This window comes from Rissa tridactyla, chromosome 9 (genome assembly GCF_028500815.1).
Source record: "Rissa tridactyla isolate bRisTri1 chromosome 9, bRisTri1.patW.cur.20221130, whole genome shotgun sequence".
NCBI classification, from domain to species: Eukaryota; Metazoa; Chordata; class Aves; order Charadriiformes; family Laridae; genus Rissa; species Rissa tridactyla.
In genome coordinates, this window is record NC_071474.1 from 33,512,816 (window position 1) to 33,535,266 (window position 22,451).

Consider the following 22,451-nt stretch of genomic DNA (forward strand, 5'->3'; position numbering starts at 1 on the left):
CAACCCCTATCATTCTGTGATTCTGTGTTTCGATGTGGGAGATTTTGATAGGGATACCACTTTAAGGACAACCATCTCGCATTCTTTCCGTCCCTAACATTACCCTTAAATGCGAAGTGAAAGTACACCTGCACTGTCAGTTTAACTTCCCTGTTTACACTCAGGTCTTGGTCTGTATGCAGAATACTGAGTGTGCTCCTGGGCGCTCTTGGAGCAAACCAATTAGTTCAATCAGAAACAAAGTCCAAATACAGTTCTGAGACCGTTCAGACTAGAGATGTTTGCCAACGGGTGATACGGAGGAGACAGCACTGTTCAGGACTCTGTGTGCCATACACACTTGTTTAATGCCATCCCAACAGGTTTATACCATTTTACTTCCCAGTGCATCCTTGGGCAACATACCAGGGCATGCAGCATTTACCATAAATTTCTTCATTTTAAAACATCATTTTAATGGGTTGTTACACAGTCTTCAGATTATGTCAGACACTTTGAAGTGAACAAAAATACATAAAAATGCCCTCAGATAATACCTGTCTGTATCAGGAGTGATACAGTTACAGAGCATCCCATTAAAATCTGGGTATTCTTGTGCTTGCAAGTGCTCAATCTGTTTATGATAACAAGGTGTCTAGGGAAGGCGCTGGTGGCAAGCTTTAACTCGGGGGTAGTAGGGTTTGCAAGTGATATGTGCCGTACAATTATTTAAAAAAAAAAAAAGTGTGATTCCGGAGGATTATAGCAAAATGTTAATGAACAGAAATTAGTGTTCATGATTTTAGTAGCATGAGAGTATTAAGAATTTCAGTGACTCACATTGTAATCTTTCATTTGAACTGCCTGTTTCTGACCAAGTTCTAACTTTAGTTCATTTTTTAATCCATCTGAGCATACTAAGTTCTAAAAATTGCATGTGTCCTTTCAGGTTTGCCTGAATCTATTATTGCAGCGGCATGTGCCAGAAGTGGCCAAAGAGTTCTTCATGTTGATTCGTAAGTTATGCCAATAATTTCCCTTTTTAAGAGTTAAACTGTCTAGAACTATATCTGTGTCTAAGTCAGTGTGCCCTTCAGCACTTGTGTTTTGTGTTCATCTGGTATCAAGTGATCTTACGCTTCTGTCTCTAACTTATTTTTGGGGTGTTATTTCCATCAATAGAACGGGCAATTTTTGCATGCTAGCTCAGTAATTTGGAACATAAGTGATGTGGTCAGGGATGCTGTTGATGGCTCCTCCTTTTGTACAGACGAGAATGGTTACAGGTTTAATGCCGCTCATTATCATTCCTGACAGTAAATATCCCGTTGTGGTTTTGTGGGAATTTTTACCTGGACCATTATCATTTAATGACAAAACGTTTTACCAGTATCTCATTTGTATCAGTTCTCAATGCCTAGAGAAGTTAATGCAAGTATTTTTGCATTTTAATTGTTATCAGAATGAAGCCGAGTGAAATCTGGCTGATAAGGCAGGAGATGAACACAGTACTCTTCTTTGTTTGCTGTGTTCTCTCTATCCTGTGCTAAATCAGTTTGGAAGAAGAGTACAGAATACCACTGAAATCAGTTAATTCAAAATGTACGTTGAACTTTCAAATAGAAGGATTTGCTCATGCACTGTGAGTAGCATATTCATTGCAACCTTGTAGGAGAGTAACATTTCATTTTACTTCTCTTTACCAATTAGCCAAAGTTAATTTTTTTTAATAAACTGTAACTGTACACTACGATGCACACTGTTTTTTAGAAGAAGGTAGGAACTTTGAACCTTGGCTTATTTGTACACCTTCACAGCAAAATTCAGTAGCATGACCCAAGTCTAGAGCTCTGGTTTCTGAGGCAAGCTTGAGATCAAATGCTGGAGCCTCAGCTGACCAAGACAACCTCTAAAATACTGCCCTCTCCCATCTAGCACTTTAAAACTATAATTTTCTCATAACTCTTTTGAGACGATCAATCATTGTTAAGCAGCTTTTGAGGCTGCGTTACTGTCTTGTGTTTTTCTAGAAGGTAACAAATGCAATATATTTCATGAGATTTCTGTGCTAGACACCTGCCCTCTGCCTGCTGTAGTTCATTATGTGAGAGCAAGGTATGATTATACAGATACGTTTTTTTTTGTTTTTCTTGTCAGCATTGTCACTGATCTTGATTGTAGCTGGCTCCTGTCTCCTTGCTACTTTTTCAGTCCCATTGTTACTGCACTTACGCAATTTGCTGGGCTAATACGGTTTTGGGAGAGGGTCATAAGAGGAAGCAAGGGCTACCTAAGTAGCTGCTGCTAAATGTTGTCATAGTAGGCCAAAATGTGTAATAATTTTCTAAGGTTAACCAAATTTCTGCATTTCAGCTGTGGTAAATATTTGTGCATGCAACCAAAGTGGATAATTTGGTAAAATTTCATCTGAAGTGTATGGGTGGCTAGTACCTTACATGTTAACTGTTAATAACCAGTAAAAGTCTATGTGGACACTAGTTTCAGGCAACCTGTTATCTCTTCTCTAGCTGATACCTGCTGGATTTCGGCAGAGAAGTGTGACAGGTGGTTTTGAGGTGGTGGTAGCAGCAAGAGTGCTGTGAGCGTGGATGCTCTGATTGTTAGTACTTGTACACCGAAAATTACAAGGTTGGCATAGTGTTTTATTTTTACATCATGTTTTTGAGTTCTTGCCTTTCTATGAAAATTCCTGTGATAGGCACCTGTGTGTTCAGCACCTAGGTTTAGAGACTTTTCCCGCAGACACTATACATGTTTTCAGTTTTTATTGCGTCTTGCACCAAGACCTTAAAAAGGATGTGCTTTCAGCTGTTCATTTTCTCTGAACATCATCGGTTCAAGATTAAATGTCTGTAATCTTTTTTGTCTACAGCCCTTCAAAGGACCCATTCATTTTTCATACATTTATTTCTAATTTGAAATCATACACAATTTCAAAATTTTCAAGACTAGCTCACTAACTTGGTTGCATGAAATACGGTTTGCAATTGCTCAGTTTGCCATTATGCTACCCGCAAAGTCTCTGGCTTCCTGTGTTGGACTGTAGTGAGGATGGGTGAGGCACTTCAGAGTCAGGAGTTTTTATCAATAGGAGGACATTTGGATTAAGAACTCGCTCATCCTAATGAATCTTCAGGCACTATGGACTACTGTCAGAACCTATGGAAAATTCCTAGAAACTGTAGGGAAGAAAGTCCTTAAATGGGCTAATATTCTAGTATTTTACGTCACAATGGCATAGTACACAGCAAGGCGGTACTTGATGCTCCGTATTTCATGTAACTAATGATTCAGTTGAAACAAAGACAGCTCTTAAGATTGTAATAAACTTAAAGAAATATGCAACTACAAAGTAGTGATACTGCAATTACTATAAAGACCTCACGCATAATGTATAAGGGCATGTTAATTTCAAACATTTTGTACAGTAATTCTTAATTAGCTATTAGATTGCTGACCAAAATATTAAAATCCTTATCAGCAATAATAGTAAGCCACTGAAACTTCGAATTTTTTTTATTTTTTTCTATCCATGCCTATTTTTAGCTATGATGAAGAGCCTTTCAGAAAACTCACAGAAGCGGGCAATTAGAACTGTAGAATACAGCTTTTGTTTATTACTGTTTTCACTTAAATATGCTTATTTACATTCACACATGCTTTTGTTTTTATTGTGAAAATGAAGGCTTCCACATTTGATTCCTTTCTCCTATGGAGCTATTTTCTAACGCTACTGCAGGCTAAGGTCAGGGAAAGGTGTTCTTAACCAAGGTGTTCTTTGCTCATATTAATAGTTGCCATTTTAATTGGTGTGTGTGCTCACTGAGTCATGGTCTGGAATCCATATCTTGGCAAAAAAAATAGAAATGTTTATACTGTACAGCCCCTTCCCCATAAACAGGGAAGCGTTTCAAGCCATCTGCTTTTCATGTTTAAGTTAATACTCTTGCAAAAAAAGCCTACCAAAACCAACAGAAAACCCCCACCCTGATGCCATTTGAATTTTAAGTGAAAAGTTAAGTCTAGAAAGCTCGGCAGAGATTAATCTGAATTAAAACATTTTATTTTCTATATGTCTAGTTTAATATACTAATTTCTAGATGAATTTTCAAATTTCATTTTACTGAGGTAACAGTATAATTTAAAATTCATCAACAAAAAATTTGTTTATATTCAGAACATCGCTTTTTAACAATATATGTTGTTCCCTTCTTGAAGGATCATGAGTTTAAATTTTTTTTAGAGTATAAGAAAATAAGATTTGTGTTTACTGAAATGCCTGTTTGTGTTAGGTGTGCTATTTTGGTTAATCTTTTGTTCTCTACAAAGGTCTGAGTTAAGTTAGGCACAAAGTATAGAAAGTGTATATGGATAAAATCTTTGTTTACAGTTTGCTTGCACTCATTACCTTGTGTACATCATTTTATTACTTTTAATCTCCAGCCATGTTTGCATTTATCATAATATACTGCATAGGTGATTATGGAAGATAGTTTTGAAGTGGCCTATTATAAAATACTAAGTTCTAAGTTTGATTTATAAACACTGTCCAAGCATCACCATCAACAGTAGCTAATCTTATTCAAAATAGTCACTTCACTGCAGTGTTGCCATAAATTCCTGTAGACGGATTTTAAACTAAAGTTAGCTTCTGCCAAACAGTAATTGAAGGAGCTCTATTTCTCTGTGCCAGCTATCTGTCTCAATAAACGTAAAATCTGTGGTTCTTTTCAGAGCGCTACATTTACTGTAGATATTAATGAGATGTTGACATGTGAAATTTCAAGGATATTTAAGTGATTTAGAAAAGTAATTTGCAATTTAAAATGTGGAGATTGGCACTTAGTTTAAACTTGAAGTTGCTGAAGAAAGGTAGATCAAGACTAAAATTTGATTAATTGAGGTGAATATACTTCCCACACTAATTGCTTATGTGCATAGGACTTTTTCATGGTGGCTTGTCATGTTTTCTGCTTTTGGTCCTTTGCTTATTTGCTTTTTGTAATTACATATCTATATAGTTATGTACTAGTTTGGTTCTTGAGGATGGGGTAATTAAGAGGTAAGGTATGTTCAGCTACCTTTTGTACTTGATTTTCAGCATCTTGAATATAGCATTTGTAGACTGTAGTTTTATTTACCTTTCCATGTAGAGTTTAATTCAAAGGTAAAGGACTGTCAAGATGCAGGATTTTAACTCCTCTTTTGTGCCCAGCTTGCTCTGTCTGCTTCTTAAGTCTTGCTTTTTGACACCTGTTGTCTTTCTTATGTTTTGACCTTACTTTGCCTGCAGAGTACTTGAGTGTTCCTTGTGTGCAAAATTCTGTTTTATTTGAGCGTCCAAAAGCACGCTGGGCACCCTTCCTGTACCCCCTCACCAGGATACCTGCTTTTGTAATTTGTTCCATTTCTTGCTAGACAATCTATTTCACTTCTTTCAGAACTTGTAAAATGCATACAGTAATACAACCCCTGTCTTCATATAGCCATCTTTTTGATCTTCAGGTCAATTTCTGGCAAGAAAAATAGAGGAATTCTTTAACTTCCAGTAAGGAAACTTTGGTTAAAAATTCTTAATTCTGGTGTCTTTTGACCTTTTTTGAAAAAGTTGTTTTTATTTTGTTCCCAGGATTTGATCTCATAGCAAAGGTATTGGAGAGTAAAACATGGTCTCAGCTGGTCCATGATGATTACCTTTGGTCATGTTCATATCCCAGGATATAATGTAATGTTGTACAAGTGACTGCCACCATCACCCTTTTGTTGAGCTGAAGGATCTCAAGAGCCATTTGGGTTAAACCCTTCCTCTTGGCAGGCAAGAAAGCTTAGTCTACTTCTCATGCTCCAAAACACAATTACTATGCCAGAATGGGAATTTTTAATACAGGTGACTGTGTACTTAATAGGTAGCACATGAAACTTTATGGGTTAGAAATACAAGTCATTTTGTGTTCAGGTCCTTAAAATCGATGTGGCAGTAACTTCCTTTGCAAAAGACAGCTACTCTGATGGTTCGAGACTTCTTTCTGAAAGATCAAATGCAGGACAGACACATACAGGCAGCCCTTGGGAGCAATCATGAGGCGTCAGCAGCTTTTCTTCAGACATCATCAGCTCTGACTGTTACACCGTGGCTGTTATGGCATAGCACTGTGAAGGGCAATCTTCTTAACAGGCATAGTCCATGAAATACCTTCTTGGTTCTTACTTACATTTTGCTTGTGTATCTCGTGCTTTTTCAAATGTGTTCAATTTCTCAAATTGCAGTCTGTCTTCAAAAGGACATGTTAGGTATTCTCTTGGTTCACATTCCAAGACTGTTAATTGGTTGGAAACAATTTGCAATTTCAGTGTTCTGAACTGGGTTTTACTAATACTTTCAAAGAACTTAAAGAAAAAAATGGTGTTAGTAACTGAGAAAAAAAAAAATCACAAAATAATGTAAGAGAAGAGAGAATTATGCTTTTTGCAGAGGTAAAACTATACTTGGGCTACATTTCCAAAACTTTGCAAAAATGGCTGTAGCAGTTCTGCTGTTAGCTCTGAGCTACAGATTCAAAATTTGAAAAATGTGAACTAAAAGCAGCAGTATTTTAAGTCATATGAAAATCCAGATAATACAGGAGAAGTTTTGAGCAAATATCATCTAGGGAATAATGTCTGGTAGAAAAAGAAAATATCTGTGCTCTAACTAACTTGGTAGAAAAATTAATTTTAACTCTGCTGTTACACCATCAAAATGTTTCGTGTTCTTTTTGGAGGATAATTGAATTATAACCCTAAAAAAAGGGAGAGAATATCTATCTTTGAAATTTGCTAACATAGCAAGAGAAGACAGGAGCTTATTCCTTGAGAGTTTTGGACAATATTTTAGCTTTAATTAGGCTTTGATCTTGACCATTATTTTAAGGAATTCCTCGGTTCATCTTCAGGGCAATTATAACAAAAATACTTGGTTACAAAGGTCTCCTAATTGTAAAACCATTAGTCAGCTCTTTTCAGAATTCCTCTTCAAGATTTTTACTAAAAGCTTTGCTCATTATATCAGTAATCATGTCTGGACTACCTTCTTTCTGTAGTGTTTTCAGATGAGAAAATTAAACAATCCTGATTCATCATGTAACGCAGGGTAAACTAATTAAAATTCCAGGAAAAAAAAATCTGGAAGTTGATGCTTGAAGAGAAGATTAATATTTGCGGTGGTGTAGCATAACTTGGGAAAGGTGCTCAGATGCCAGAGGAAAGGAAGGACAGCTGCGATTCATTTTCCATTTGAGAAAGGCCATACTGTCTTCTCGAAACTGATTGAGCTTCAGAACAGTGTTATGGAGGGCTTTGTTGAAAAGATTGATTCACATCAATAGTGGTTAAAAAGAAAAGCAGTTTCAAAGGAAAATCTACCTGATGAACGGAGGAATGTTTACATCAAAGATGTCTGACAGCTCACAAATAAACTTCTGTAATTTTCTGTGAAAATAGCATACTCATTTCTCTTACTGAAAGTTTTAATTTTAGATATCCTAAATATGCATTAATTTATATTGGTATAGGTTCAAGAAACCCAGTCCTAATTTTAGGCAGGTGTTTTCTGTGATTTCTGTGATCAATGGCCTTGCTTGCTCTGACGGCCAGATTGTATTCCATATTCAAGGAAACTTGCAACTAAAGCAGCAGATTCCCTTAAAAATAAATCTTCATGGCTGTGTTTTTTGGAAATCCCAGAAGTGGCAGATAATATATGGATACTGAACTTTTTATTCAGTGGAATCTTAAGAAGCAAGAAATTAACCTGCACCATTGACAGCTAAAACAGAGCTGGAGATTATCATTGCATGTAGCTATCAGTTAATGTTTTACAAATTGAAATCTGACAAGATCAGGCATTTAATATATTTCATCCTCATTGCTTTGTATCCTGTATGATGCCAAATAGCAGTACTTTTTAAGCCTTACCCAAGTCATTCACATAATGAGGTAAATATGAACTCCTTTTCATAGATGATTGGAGTTTGTGGTTGGTAACAGATGTGCAGATGGAGCTTTTCTGCTTAGAGTAACCAAATTGCAGGGTAGGCTGTGTGTTCTCTTAAAGTATGGACCCAGTCCTCCCAGTTCATGGCCTGAAACGCCATGTTCTGTTGTTGAAGCCACCTTAATTCAGTAAACGCAGGATTTTGTTGTCTTTGCAAAAGATGTCCTGTTTATGTTCTTCACTGTTGCCTTGCAGTAGCTGAAAGACTTTTTTAGGTCAGTTTCTAGTCAGGAGCAATTAGGCATTGTTTAGCAGACATCTGTCCTTCATATGCTAAGTAAGCAACGTGGTATAGAGCATCACCCTCTGGTACTGTAAAGGGGCTGACACTCTTAATGAAGTCTTTGTCAGTGCAGATAAGCCTTGTCAAAACCAGCCCATCTTAAACAGTAGAATCAAACATGAATTTAATTTTTTGCTTTTATCACACTTATCTCTACAATTTAAAAGTGGAGGAGGTTATGATAAGATTTTAAGTTCATTTCATTTAGCAGTCTTCACATTATTCTGTAAAATGCAAAATCCATCATCCTCCCTAAATGTTTTTTGTGTGTGTGTATGCACTAACATTAGATATCCATTCAGGAGGATATTTCTGGTATCTTTCTGAAGTGGCAGCATACAGTGCCAGAAAGCAGAGTTAAATCCTGAAATGAGTTTTTTATTTTGCAAGAGCTAGTGATTTTTTTAAAACATAATTGCTGTGTTATTTTTCCTGCCAGAGTTGTTAAATATTTAAGATGTGGTGTGCATGATAACAAAAGCTAATTAATCCAACTGATGTTTAGAGAAATATTGAAAAATTTACAAAAGGGAGAGCAGAGACTTTGATTAACAGCGGAATTATTAATTTTCTGTGATTTAAAAGAAGTAAACTAGTATTTTCAAGGCAGAAGGTGGTAAATATAAACTGAAGAGTACTCAGGGAATTATGATCATTTTGTACAAATCAATTCCTTTGGCTCCACCTACAGTATATGCTGTTTAATAAGAATTTTGCCAAAGCATCTTAACAAGCACAATCTGTTCTGTAATCAGTCGGTAAACAATAGAGTGAACTTTATTTGACATAATGGATAACAGAGATGTGGTTTCTACTGTCTGGACCCACTTTCAGTTTACTTAACTCTCCCTTGCATATCTACCTCATGGAGCACTGTTAGTTTAGACGTGCCATGCAAGGCAATTATGTTAACTTCCAAATCAGCCTCAGTCAGAAGCAGTACATATAGCTGTGCTCATGTGACGAAGCTTTTAGGTCCTGCCAGAACCTGACACTGCGGAGTGTGGTACGGATGCAAAAAACCTGAACTGGCTTTCCTGAGAACTCAGTTGAAACTGGCAGACTTGTTGGCTTGGCTCCACACTAGGTGAAGATGTCTATAGTCATGTACATGTTTGGCCAAGAAGCAACACAATCTGTATTTTCCTTTTACTCATAGCATCCCATGTTCTTTTCTCAGCATTATTCATTTCACCCTCCAAATAATTTGATTTTGGACAATAGTCTGTTTGGTCAGAGGTGTATATAAATGATTGAAAATGGAAATTTTGCATCTCATTATTGTTGTGAGTTGTGAAATATTACACCAATTTTTATATTCTGCATCTGTAAAATCTGTCATGGAAAATACTCTAGATGTCTCAAACTTGCTTATGTTTTCTTTAAACCTGAAAAAGCTATGTTTTATCTGTTCGTCAAGTTTCATTGTTGTTTTTTCTTTGCAGGAGAAATTACTATGGTGGAAACTGGGCCAGCTTTAGTTTTTCAGGACTATTGTCCTGGATTAAAGAAAATCAGGTAAAAATTTCCCAAATGACTTCTTTTAACATTCTTTAACGTTAAGTCTTGGTTGTTTGTATAATTTATTACAAGACAAATTATCACAGTGTTCTTTATCTTTGGTAATTTGACAGATCAAAGACCTTTCTACTTTCCAACTTTACTGGTTAAGATTTATCCATCTGGCCTAGCATTCTAAGACTCTGATATGCCTGGTTTATTAATATTATTGAGAGCAAACAGCCTACTGCTCAGTCGTACTTTTCGCGTTCTTGAATTTATGCGGCAGCAACTACACTATTGTTTCAGTTCCTTACCCAGCACCTTCTGTACTTTATAACCTGGTGTTTTCCATTTCCTGTTCGATTATTTTCTACTCTCTGATGTTTTGGTCCCTTTTGTTTTTCTTGCATGCTTTCAGCTGATTCTTCTTAACTGTGAGAAAAGTAGTTATAACATCCTTCCATTGAAATGTCCTGTAACCAGGACAAAAAGATTAATGTTGATAGTGTATTTTTCAATGACCAAAGTTTATCTAATTCACAACAGTCCACTAGAAATCTTCTGAAGCGGATATTTATTTAGGAGATTGGGCACCTGGACTATATTAGCAAATGGATGTTCATATTATTTACTGAAGCATTATGAGCCTGTTGGTCCGTAGAAGATGGAACTTTTTCAGTTCAGTCTCATGCCTATTTATGACATAGTGTTACCTTCTGGGGTAATCAGTCGAGTTGCTCAATGTCAGAACTTAATATTGTCAGGGTTCTGTTATATGGTTTAGAGATTCCTATGTGGACAGATTAATGTAATACCCAAATCACTGGGTTTTTTTCATGTGGTCTCTGTGCAAAGAGTTTTGTCACAAAATTACAAACTAACCTGGCTGTGGCAAACCTGTCTTTTAGTAGATTGTATTCAAAATTATATTCATTTTATTTATTTAGTTATTTAGTTATTTTTCTCATCTCTCTACTAAAACTTGTATTTCATTTAACACTGTATTTTCAGATTACTAGAGCTAGCAATGTAGTGCAAATGTTGGCATGCTATAATAAAGTAACCAGCTCTAACTATTTTAACTCAAAAAAATCTGAATAGAAAAAAACGTTAATACAGTTAAGATGATTCTTTTCTTTTTAAATATAAGATGGTACAACAAGTTATTTGGGACTATAGAGATTTATAGTTCAAGAGCAACTAGCACAGTACAAAATGTAATTGTATAATTGTTCCTTGTAAGGAAAAGACGGATATCAATGATGAATGTGAAGACTGGAGAAAACTGATCCTTGAGAATGAAGAAGTTATTTCTCTTAGCAAGAACGTTAAAACTATTCAACATGTAGAAGATTTCTGTTTTGTTGAGTAAGTATAAATATAGAAATATACAATTAATTTTATATGCCCAGAGGTAAATAATCATGTTGTGCTTTTGGCCTCAAACATTTCACCACGCTACCGTATTGCATGTTGTCTCAAAAGTAACTGTGAGTTCTAAAATGCTATTAGTGTCCTTGTGCTTTTGTTGAAATCACTTGCACTTCATTGAAGATAACTGATCCTTCTTAAACAGCCTCATCTGGATGCAATATAATTTGTTGGGCAACTTCATGGGTTGGTAATTTACTTCTGAGTGAAAAATGGAAGTGTTGTGTTTGTAGGTTAGTATTATATGCACTACCATCTATTAAATTTTTCCATTCTTAATTTGGCTAAAAGCTGCTATTCTCATAGTAAAAAATTAAATTCACAAGTTCATGTAAAATGAAATAAGTACACAAGAACAGGAACACAAATGGATGGTAGTACTGTAACTATAAAATACTTAATTGTGCTAAAATGATAAAATAATATTTCCCCTCTGTCATTTTTATATTCAGTGGATCTAACTTACTCATTAAACAGTACATATTCATTATGCTTTAGAAGGAATCACGTGGTCAAAGGCTTCTGGTAATGCAGTTAGCCTTTTTGGGCTGTCACCTTCTTTCTGTTTTTGAAGTAAGGTATCTCAGCTCTTACTTTACATAGAACATGCAGAAGATACATGCTTAGTTTGAAGTACATGCATTTACTTTTGTGACTGTTTGTTGCAGGAGCAGATGAAGAAGAGTATACAATCTTAGGAATGAGTATGTGATAAGTATCTTCTAGTTAGATATTTGTAGAGGTATGTCTGCATTAGCAGAAGTTAAGAATACAAATTTTTTGTTTAGATTTTTAAATGGAAGTATGGTACTTTGTTGTATGTAAGCCATGCAGAAGGTAAGCTTTTCACAATGTCATATTATTGAAAATCAAGGAACATCTAAAAGTAACCTTGTGAAGCAGTGATGTTGAATAGCGTGTAAGCATAGTAATAATGAATGGAAATCGTGTGGGCCTCAGTTGAAAACCGAACTAGTTCTTTGTATTTATTTATCATTTTTTTCTTTTGGATTTTGCACTGAACTGGACATTGTTCTCAATTCCTGGAAGGTTCTTTGGGATGGTTACATAAGTTTAACCTTGAATCCTATAGATAATATGATATGTAGCTGAATGAAACATTGGCAGATATTCATATAGGAACATGTATTTCTTTCTGTAAACATGATAGGTAGGAACAAAAAAAGGTAAGAATTATTCCATATTGCACAGTAGTGGCTGCTTGACTGTATTGCAGATAAAATGTTATGCTTGTTTTAAAGCAATATTACTTCAATATTATAATTGTAATCTTGTTGCCATAATAAATATTGTTCAGAACCAGTATTAAATCAGGTTAAAGTTTTCATAATCTCTTAAGTTTGCATATGATTTTCCTAAGCAGATGTAATATTGACTGATGGCCAGCTCAAAAATGAGTCCCCTAGCACTAAGATTTCACACTTTGTAGAAGTGAGCATTACACTTGAGTCAGGACAAAATAGAAGATTCTACTTTTAAGCATTTAACTTAGCCTGACAGTACAATGCTGTCTTGATTGTCACCAAAAAACACCCCAAATCCCACAAGGAAGAATGGTAAGATTAACAAACCTAGCAAAGAAAAAGTTTTCCAAAATAACTTAAAACTTTATGAGAGAGTCAATTGTTGTGTTTCTGACAATTTACACATTCTGGCTAGATTCTGTTGTTTTTGCTTAACTTTTGTAACTCCTATGAAGTAACCATTAAACATTTATTTTGAAAGAATAAACAGCTGGGTAGCAGTATAATATACACAGTGCAAATCTTAAATGAATGGCCTTAGAACAAAGTGCATCCATCAAAGGAAAAGAATACTGTGTCTACAACAAGCTGTATTGAAAAAAGGCAAATGGCTGAAAAATAAATAGTGAACACCTGTGCTGAATAAATTAACCAGCTGGTTGGCAATTTTTCATTTGACCTATCTGAAGGGGTTGCTGTTACAAGGCATTAATAAGACACATTCATTTTAAGATATTCCTTTGTTAGTACCATTAATTGATGAATGGTGGAAGATAATATTCTAAATTTACACAACAATTTGTCTGCAGTTGTATTATTTTTTTCTGAATTAGGAGAAGAATTGTTTGTACAAAAGTTCAATTTGAGTGATTTTTATAGACAGTTGTTACATTATTCAGGGATATTTGTTCCTATAGGAAGGATGTCATGAATTTAGATTATATACAGTTTTTAGGCTTTCATTATAAAATGCGCAGAGCTGCAAATCACGCAGATTTACGTATTCATTAATGGGAATTGAAAAGGGATTTAAAATATGTAAATATAACATTTCTGTTACACTGCTTTTCAGAGTGATATAGAAGAAAGAAAATGTATCTTGAATCCAAATTTTATTTTTATTTAAAAAGTGATAAGTACGTTTAAAATGAGATTGACCTTGGGAGAAGGTAGAAGGAACACTTGCCTGAATTTTTGTGTTACAAAAAGCTTTAGGATGGGTTAAAGAAAAGTTTCATTCTTAGCTATTGCATTAATGGCAACAGCTTTTGCAGTTTTCACAAACACCATGTTCCAAATTCCTAAAAAAAAACCCAAACCACCCCAAACCAAAAATCCAATCAGAATCCCAAAATTTAATTGACTTTCATTTGTATTTTTAGTAGAGGTTACTGTTTCAAAAACCTTTTGACAAAGTACTTACCTATCTTTGGTATTTTATAGTTACATAATGCTTGCAATATGAAGGAAAAAGACATAATTAATGTTCAGAAACAGACTTCTTTCATTAGTGCTGCCTTCTAGCAGTTCCTGTATTTCCCAGGGCAATATTTTATCCCATTCACAAGTAAGTGCTTCCTGGTGGCAGCGCACAAGCTGAGAGACTTATTCCAAACTCTTATTTTCATAAACTCGTGTGAGCTCCCTGAGTTTGTAAGTGAGGAGCAACTTCTAAAGCATACAGCGGTTTTGTTTCCTCTTTTAACAGAAACCCTGCCCTCTGCTTCCAACGGTATGGCTACAGATGTCAGGGAGCTTTTTTATACATACGCTGAGTAATTCCTTGCTGTTCAGTGAATTCTAACCATCCTGTTAGTTCCTGAAATTTTGTACTGCACGTTTGCAGGTCACCTTTAAAATCATGGTTCATTAGTTTTCAGCCAAGATTAAATTGTTTATTCAGTGCATTAATGGCTTGTGGCATAAAGATAAAAAGATAGTGTGAAATTATTGCTGAACTCCTTTCACTTACAATGACATTGATTTGATTCATCTCAGCTGGTAGTACAAACTAAAATTCTAAGTTCAAAAGTACTAGTTTCTAAGGTAGATGTCATTGAAGATAAAAAGAGTATATGAGATTAAGAGTTGAGTTCTGCTTTGTAAGAGGAATTTTAAAGAATTGTGTGAAAAGGAAGTGGACTGTACAGAGTAAACACTGTATGGTAATGTCCCCGCGTTTGACTGGCTGCCTTCATCTACTGGGCACAAACTTGTAACACTTGCATAAAAATACCATTGCTACGTGAGGGAACTTCTGTATGGCTGTTACTCCAACAACTAATTAGAATGCAAGGTCAGAGTTAAAAAAGTAATCTGAAAGTTTTACTTAAACTTCAGGTCAAAATTGCATGCTTCTCTTACGGACTTGCTATAGTGGTAGATAAAGCACTTCTGTTATCTTCAGTGAGTTTCTTTTGCAAAATAATCTGACCTTAATGACTTTAATGCGTTTTTGCATTTCAATTTCAAAGGGTTTTTTTTAATCTGTAGGAAAATCCTAATCAAATTGTTTTACTGTTTATTTTTTAAAATGTTATATTTCTTTTGTTTATGTAGCTGTGTATTGTGTTTTGCCATGAGAGTTTTGATTTTCATTTTAAGCTCATTCCCTCTTTTGAGTCTGTGTAAAATAAAAACCCTAATTTTTGGGGGGTGTTTTTTGGTGGTGTTTTTTTTTCCCTCTTTAGAAAAATACTCCTCTTGAATTATATCTTTGTGGTCAAAGAAGCAGAGTTCTTTACTGGGTGGTACACCTGATTTGGTCACCATAAAGAAATTTTAATGCTTTTCCTAGAAATGCTTGAGGTTTCCATTTTGTCACTGACTTGAAACAAGTATTTTGAGACTGTTTAAAAGACTTTTTCCGCCCCCCCCCTTCTTCCGCTTTTGTTTGTAATCAGTCAGGATTCCGCTGAAGATGTAGAAGAAGCTGGTGCCTTGCCAAAGCTGCCCAGTTTTGGAGCCTCTGGTGCTGACGGCGTTGCTCAGGAATCGGAAAAAGAGTGCCCACCAGTGGAGTGTGCCTTACAGGAGGCAGAGAGCTCGGAGCCAGAAAAAGCTACAGGCACTGAGCCAGCAAGTGCAATGGAAGGGAAAGATACAGAAGTAACTTCTGAGAATGAAAGTTCTCAAAGTACGGCTTTAGGCGAGTCCACTCTGCAATTGGGAAAAACTGAAGCTGCACCCTCAGAGATTTCTGCCCAAGAACCAAAGAAAATTACATATTCCCAAATTGTTAGAGAAGGCAGAAGGTTTAATATTGATTTAGTTTCCAAGGTAGGAACTGAATGACTCTTTTCATATAAGTACGTTTACTTTGCTTAAAATGCTGAATTGTTAAAAAAATCTTTAATGTTGAGGAAGGCTGACACTGTACCTGTGAGACAAAAAAGACACTCATGAGAAGTAAGCAAGAATTACTACCATTAATACAAACGAGCGGTTTCATATGTGCTCTTTAGTGTTTGTTTATAGCTAAAGAGACCATAAATCATAGCTCAGAAATATGTCCATGAAAGTAAATTTCCTGAAATTTAGCATTTAATACTTGCAAAATTGCCCTTTTTCAATAGTAACATTAAAAAATTTATATTTTCAAACAAGTAAAATCAATCTACATGCAGATCTTTGATGTTTTTAAAATGAAAAATAATTTTCTGTTTGAGGGCTTCTTTGGTTTTAGATTTTCCTGTTGAAACTCTCATTGTATCTGTATACTGGTTTTGGTTCTCTGGCGACTAAAGTACTGAATTGTAATAAATTTTATTGGAAAGAAAAAATAATTACAGTTATTCCATAACATACAAGCTGACTAAAATTAGTCATTATTGAGTTGAATTCCTACTGGTGTGTGTTTGACTTAGGAAAAACTGTTAGTCTGACACATTCGTCATACTGTTTAATCTCTAAAATCTGCCTTTTAAGTTCTTCACAGTATATGGATATGGCCCTGCAAATTCAAGTTAAATGGAAATTTTTCTTAACTTCTGTGCTTTAGACTGTATATGTACTCTGCAATGGGAAGTTTTTTCAAAGTTGAATGCTTAAGTTTTTGTATTTTGCATGAGGAGATTTTTCAAACCTCTGGAAACTGGGAAAAAACCTTCAAGAAATTATTATTTGTTGAGACACTACAAAATGCATTATTTCAAATTTTATCTCTGTGTTCCAAGTGTAGATACCTCTTTCAGGCATCATTGGAATGACATAATGAAAACGATAGTCAGTGTGTAGCGGTTAAGCAGATAATACTGTTTTGCACCATTTTTATGCTTTTTCTGTGCCACTGTGTTACATGGCGTTGTTTGCAATGAATTCCAGAAATTCTGACAGAATAGTAGTCATCAGGGCAAGTTTGTGTTGGTTTGTCTGTGGCACTGGGATGCTGACTTTCTCGTAGTGTCCTCATTAGTGTTCCAATAAACCTTTGTCTTAAAAAGTCCTGCGTGATCATGCAAATTCTGTTACTCGGGGACACAAGTCTTGAAGCATGTTTAAACTAATCTCCAATGCTTTTCAGTTCAGACATGTGTCTTCTGTTAATTGTTACATTTCTATCCCTTCAGTATTTCACAATAGATTTGTAGCTTATAGAAAGAGTAAAGGTAGACAGATTATAAATTACTATAACGGAATATGACTAAACCTTAACTGTGTGTTTAAGGAATTTGCGTTTAGAAAATGGGACATTAACATTTCAGGTAATTTAAGAAACAATTAATGATGATTTACACAGACAGCATCATGTACTTTACTGATATTAGGAAATTAAGGTTGTAAAATACAGTGTTCAAGGATATATAGCATAGAATACAAAGAAATTATCCCAGATGACAATAGAAAAAATTGTCTCAAGCTGTGACTGCCAGACTAATAAAACTAAATGAGCAGTTTGCTGACAGCTTCTCACTTTCTCTCCTGTGGACTGCTTTGTCTCCTCCATTTGCATGGTTCCTTCAGTTCATTTAATATTATTTTGCACATACTACATCTTGATATTCTTTTATTCATGTTTTACTTTGCTGCCTGTACTGGTAAATAGTTACAGAAAACACCTTATAAATGAGTACTGTTGGTGTCACTCGTATGTTTTCATGTAAGCACTTTCTCTTTACTCACCTTTTTTTTTTTTCTTCACTGCAGTTGCTTTACTCCCGAGGTCTCTTAATTGACCTTCTGATTAAGTCAAACGTTAGCCGATATGCAGAGTTTAAAAATGCGACACGAATTCTTGCCTTTCGAGGAGGAAAAGTAGAACAGGTATTGTAAAATAATGTATTGCATATGTTTCATTTCATCTCTTTAAAGTCAAGAAACTTGAAATTGGTTTCTTGAGTTTTGTAATAGTAAACTAGTATTTTCCGTAAGATTCTGATTTTTATTTCATTTCTGGGACAAAAAGGAGTTTGTATGTCTTACATATAAATATTTTTTTAAAAAACCAAAATACTAAAATAAGAATGTGCAGTAAATTATTGACATAAATCTTTGTCTCATGTCAAATATTTAGACCATGATCAATTTATCAGTTAATTCTTAAAGATTCACAGGTTTTAGGTTTTCAAATTCCTAGGATAGACTTAATATATCTCTCTGCTACTTAGAAGAGAAGTTGTTGGTGTGATGTAATGGCAACATGAGATTTTGGCAGTTAATTAATACAAACTCTTTTGATTAACTTTACAGTCAGAGATGCAAGTGAAGTTAAGGGAAATAAAAAGGGGAAGAGACTGAAAAAGATTTAAAAGTATTTTTATTATGGAAAATTGGTAACTTTTATTATAGTTATAATAGAAAATAATGGGAATTAATGTATAAGAAAATAACTATAATAGAAAATAGTAATTTAAAATATTTGTTAGGTAATCAGACTGTAGCATTACTTGATGCTTTTCATATCCAGAATATCGAAAATATTTGAAATTATTAAAAATATTTTCCAGGTACCTTGTTCTAGAGCAGATGTCTTCAACAGCAGACAGCTCACTATGGTGGAAAAGAGAATGCTAATGAAATTTTTGACATTTTGTTTGGACTATGAACAACACCCTGATGAATACCAAGGTAGTGTTTCATTGTAAAGTGTATACTCTCTTCTTATAAGTTCGTTCAGTTATGCACAATTTTGATACCTCTCCTGTGTTTTCACGCAATTTATTTTTATGGATTCATTTTCAAAGTATGCTTTGACCTTTTTGTGACCTTTTCACTTCAATGTTAAATTCTTCTACTTAAGCAGTTGCTCTTCTACTTCCCACATCATTTATTATTTACGTTTTTCTTAACAGCAAAGCTCTTTATTACAGCAAGGCTGCAAAATGTTTTTTTGTAATTTTTAGTTGTTTTCTTCCCCCTACCAGGGATTTTTTAATACGGTGTGATATACCTGATTTTTCTTTTCTGTTTTTTTGGGGTAATATGTAAATCTTCACAGTATGATGTCACAAAAGAGAATGGAATGAAAATGGAATTTTTTAACTTTGAAAGTAAATGTAATTTAATGCCTTTTAGTTGCAGAGGGCAAGTTTGAAGTTCCTTTGTCAACTCTTGTCTTATTCAGAAGAGAGAAAATCTGAATAGATTTGAGCCATAATGTGCAAAGAATAATGAGCATCAGGTGAAAGAGGAAAATTGGCTAACAGAAGGAAGGTGATGGAAACTCACCATGCACCCACTATGCACGTCAGGGTACAAAGAATGAAGTGATGTTCTCAGTTCTTGGAGTCTAAAAGTAAACTAAGGCAAAAAAGAAAAATCTGTCAAAAAGAAATAATAAGGAAAGAAGAATAGTTAAACTATTGACATAAGCATATCGGTGCTTTTGTAGCTTGACAGTAGCGTGGCTAGGCAGTATTTTTGAAAGAACCTAATGTTAAAAAGAAGCAATTGTTAAGATACTGGTTTGCTACTTGAACAAGACCCTTAGGTTAGGTAGAAACATTAGAGAAAAATATTTTAAACATATGCAAGAGAGAATTGGTCAATATTGGGAGTGATCTGTTAAGATCAGGAGAAAGAGAGTCTGTAATGAACTCTAGAAAATCCTGAAGGCGGAAAAACTCATTAGGCTGAAGTGGTTTATAGATTACAGGCAATTTCAGGTTTGCTGCTGCTGGAAGAAATGGAGGTGCTCAGAGTGAGAATATAGGTGATATTTGGAAAATTTATTAAGTAAAAAAAGGAGACGCCACATCAATTTTAAATGAATCCATTGATTCATGTACCTAAATGACATTAAATTTATTTTACTTCCAGAGCTAGTTAAACAGATTTTGTTCCTACATTTTAAAATAGCCTGGGAAGTAATTGGGAATATTTTGAGCCAGATTAGTCAAATGTAAAGACTTCAGAAATTTAAAATTACGCTTGGTGAGATCATTACATTTGTGGGAAGGCAGACTTTTATAGGGAGAGTTCATGATAGTGAAGAATTTTTTTAAGCTTTTTTCTGTAAAATATGGAGTTATGTAAGAAGTCTGAAGTGAGGAATGACTTGAGAATTTTTTTAGAACGATAAAACAACCCCCCCGTGTCATTTTATGACTTACGGCATGGCTGTACAACGGGTAGTAAGATACATTTGTAATAAAACAGTGGTTGAATATTGAGCAGACTATATAACTTGATAATACTAGTCTCAGCATTGATGGAAGTATTTCTGAATTACCTATGAATTTATCCATGAATGGAATAAGCTTAAGAGCAGATTTCTGGATAGCATGAAAGCATGCTATTGCTTAAATACAGTCTGTTCCTGGAAAAAAAAATCATTTAGATATTAAGATAACTAAAGTTTTTCAGGGGTATATCAGTGATGTGCAACATGTGCATTAAACATCTCCTGAAAGACTTACGTTTCTTTGAATTTCAAAATGTGTCAGCGGTAGTATTAATTTAAGGGGGAGATGTGCTTCCTCGTCTCTGTCTTCTTTGTGTCTCATCCATACTTGTTTGTTGCGAGTCATCAGTTTGAATCACACCTTCTCATTTTTGCGTTAAGACACTATGTGAATGGCTTTTCTGCATATAAATATACATTTCGGTATGGATTCAGCAGCACTATGCTTGTATGGGTGTCATTCAGGTATAATATTTTGGGTAGTTTACAGGAAGCAGTGTCCCAAAACACTTCAATGTGTTTTTGTCTACAGTTGCTCCCTTTTCTCACATGATTGAGAAATGGGTTTAGATCAAGTCTAACATGAATAGATGAAGCCATATTTGGAGGTTGCTTTCTAGGGACCCATACAATGGGTTTACATGATGTTGAAATATTTTAATGGAGTGATATTTCTGTCTTCTGACAGAACTCACTTTCTGTGAGTAAATTTTTTAACCTTCATTGTCTTGGATTACCCATTTTCAGCAAGGTGTTTGTTGAAAAACTCAATTGCTTTCATTTATTTAAATATGGAAGTACTTGTTTAAGTTGAAGCATATGAGAAAATATTAATGTTATACAATACCCTTTACCTAAATTTACTTTTTCCTCAGACTATGAGAACAGTACCTTTGCTCAGTTCTTAAGTACACGGAAGTTAACACCCAGCTTGCAGCACTTCATTCTTCACTCTATTGCAATGGTTTCAGAGACTGATTGTAGCGCTCTTGAAGGTCTTCAGGCAACAAAAAAATTTCTTCAGTGCCTTGGCCGCTATGGCAATACACCATTTTTGTTTCCTCTGTATGGTCAAGGAGAGATCCCACAGTGCTTCTGCAGGTAAGCTTCACTTTTCTAATACATATCTTCAAAAAGGAAATCCTTGGTAACCTAATGGTAATAGATATCATTCAGTAGGAGTCATCCTGTTAACAATCTCATGGTGGTTTTATTTGCCTTACATTTTCGTTAACTGGGAAATTCTACACCACCACTCCCAATAAAAAAGGAAAAAAGAAAAAAAAATATTGGAAATTATGCTACTCTAATACTTTGAAACAATTTTTGTTGTATTAAAAATGCAAATTGTAATAGCTGGCTGTTGTGGTGGCTGCCTATGGTAATAAGTACTAGAAATGTGAAAGAGAGAATTTAAATCATACATAATTATCCTTTTGTAAAACTGATAGAGGAGACTTGGAGCGATGGCTGTACAAAAGCATGGCTGCATTTTGGTAGGTTGAGAAAATTTTTGTTTCAATCTTCCTGAAGTTACAGGAAGATACGTATTTTCAATTCGTGTTGCTAATGAATGCTGAGAGTGCTTCTGCCATTCATAGGTAGATACTTAATAATGAACTGGATTTTTCTGAAAGAAGTAAAATTGTGCCATGTGTCCCGTTTATTATTAAATAAAAAAAAATATTAATTCTTACATCACTGACACAAACAGAGAAACTGATGTGAAATGATGTCCTTATTCTCTTGGCATCCCTTTGTAGATCTTTATAGACCAGGAGCTTGCACCTATGACTTGAACAGCAGAAAAGATATGAAGCCCTGTTACACTGAGCCATATACGAACTGCAGTTTTACATTTTAATATCTTAAACAGCAGCCATATGCTCTCTACTACTTGAGCCCTAGAAGGTAATTGAAACAAAAAGTGCCTATTGATTCCAGGATAAAACAACATCCACTTCAGCCTCTTGAACTGTGGGCAATGATAATGTAGTCTTTAGCGTGACTCCTGAGGTGTGCTAGGGATCGTAGTTCTAGCAGAGGAATTGTTGATGGATGTTTTTGGGGACCATCAAAAATACACGTGCAAAGGGTGGGCAGCTTTAATTTTCAGTTGTTTCCAACAGTTCAACTGGCTTTTAAAAGGCTGAGGGGTTTCTTTTAATCTTTTCTTTTGCTGGCAAGCAGCCTTTCCATCTGCTCTATGTGGATTTTTAATGTAGTAACCTGTAGGTCTGAAGTAAACATTAGCTGTGTTTAAAAAAAGTATTGCATGGTGAGGCCATTTTGTTGTCCGAGTGATATATATAAGTC

General features: G+C 34.9%; 1 protein-coding gene across 2 annotated transcripts in view; it reads left to right on the forward strand.

Moving 5' to 3' along the window:
• The window catches only part of CHM (CHM Rab escort protein), a 69,449-nt gene that overhangs the window by 11,946 nt on the left and 35,052 nt on the right, over nucleotides 1-22,451 (forward strand). For both annotated transcript variants that reach the window (XM_054213687.1, XM_054213688.1), the window contains exons 2-8: nucleotides 929-995; nucleotides 9,761-9,833; nucleotides 11,062-11,186; nucleotides 15,418-15,793; nucleotides 17,660-17,776; nucleotides 18,460-18,580; nucleotides 21,011-21,236. In XM_054213687.1, the coding sequence (XP_054069662.1) occupies nucleotides 929-995; nucleotides 9,761-9,833; nucleotides 11,062-11,186; nucleotides 15,418-15,793; nucleotides 17,660-17,776; nucleotides 18,460-18,580; nucleotides 21,011-21,236 (1,105 nt within the window). The remainder of the gene's footprint in view (nucleotides 1-928; nucleotides 996-9,760; nucleotides 9,834-11,061; nucleotides 11,187-15,417; nucleotides 15,794-17,659; nucleotides 17,777-18,459; nucleotides 18,581-21,010; nucleotides 21,237-22,451) is intronic.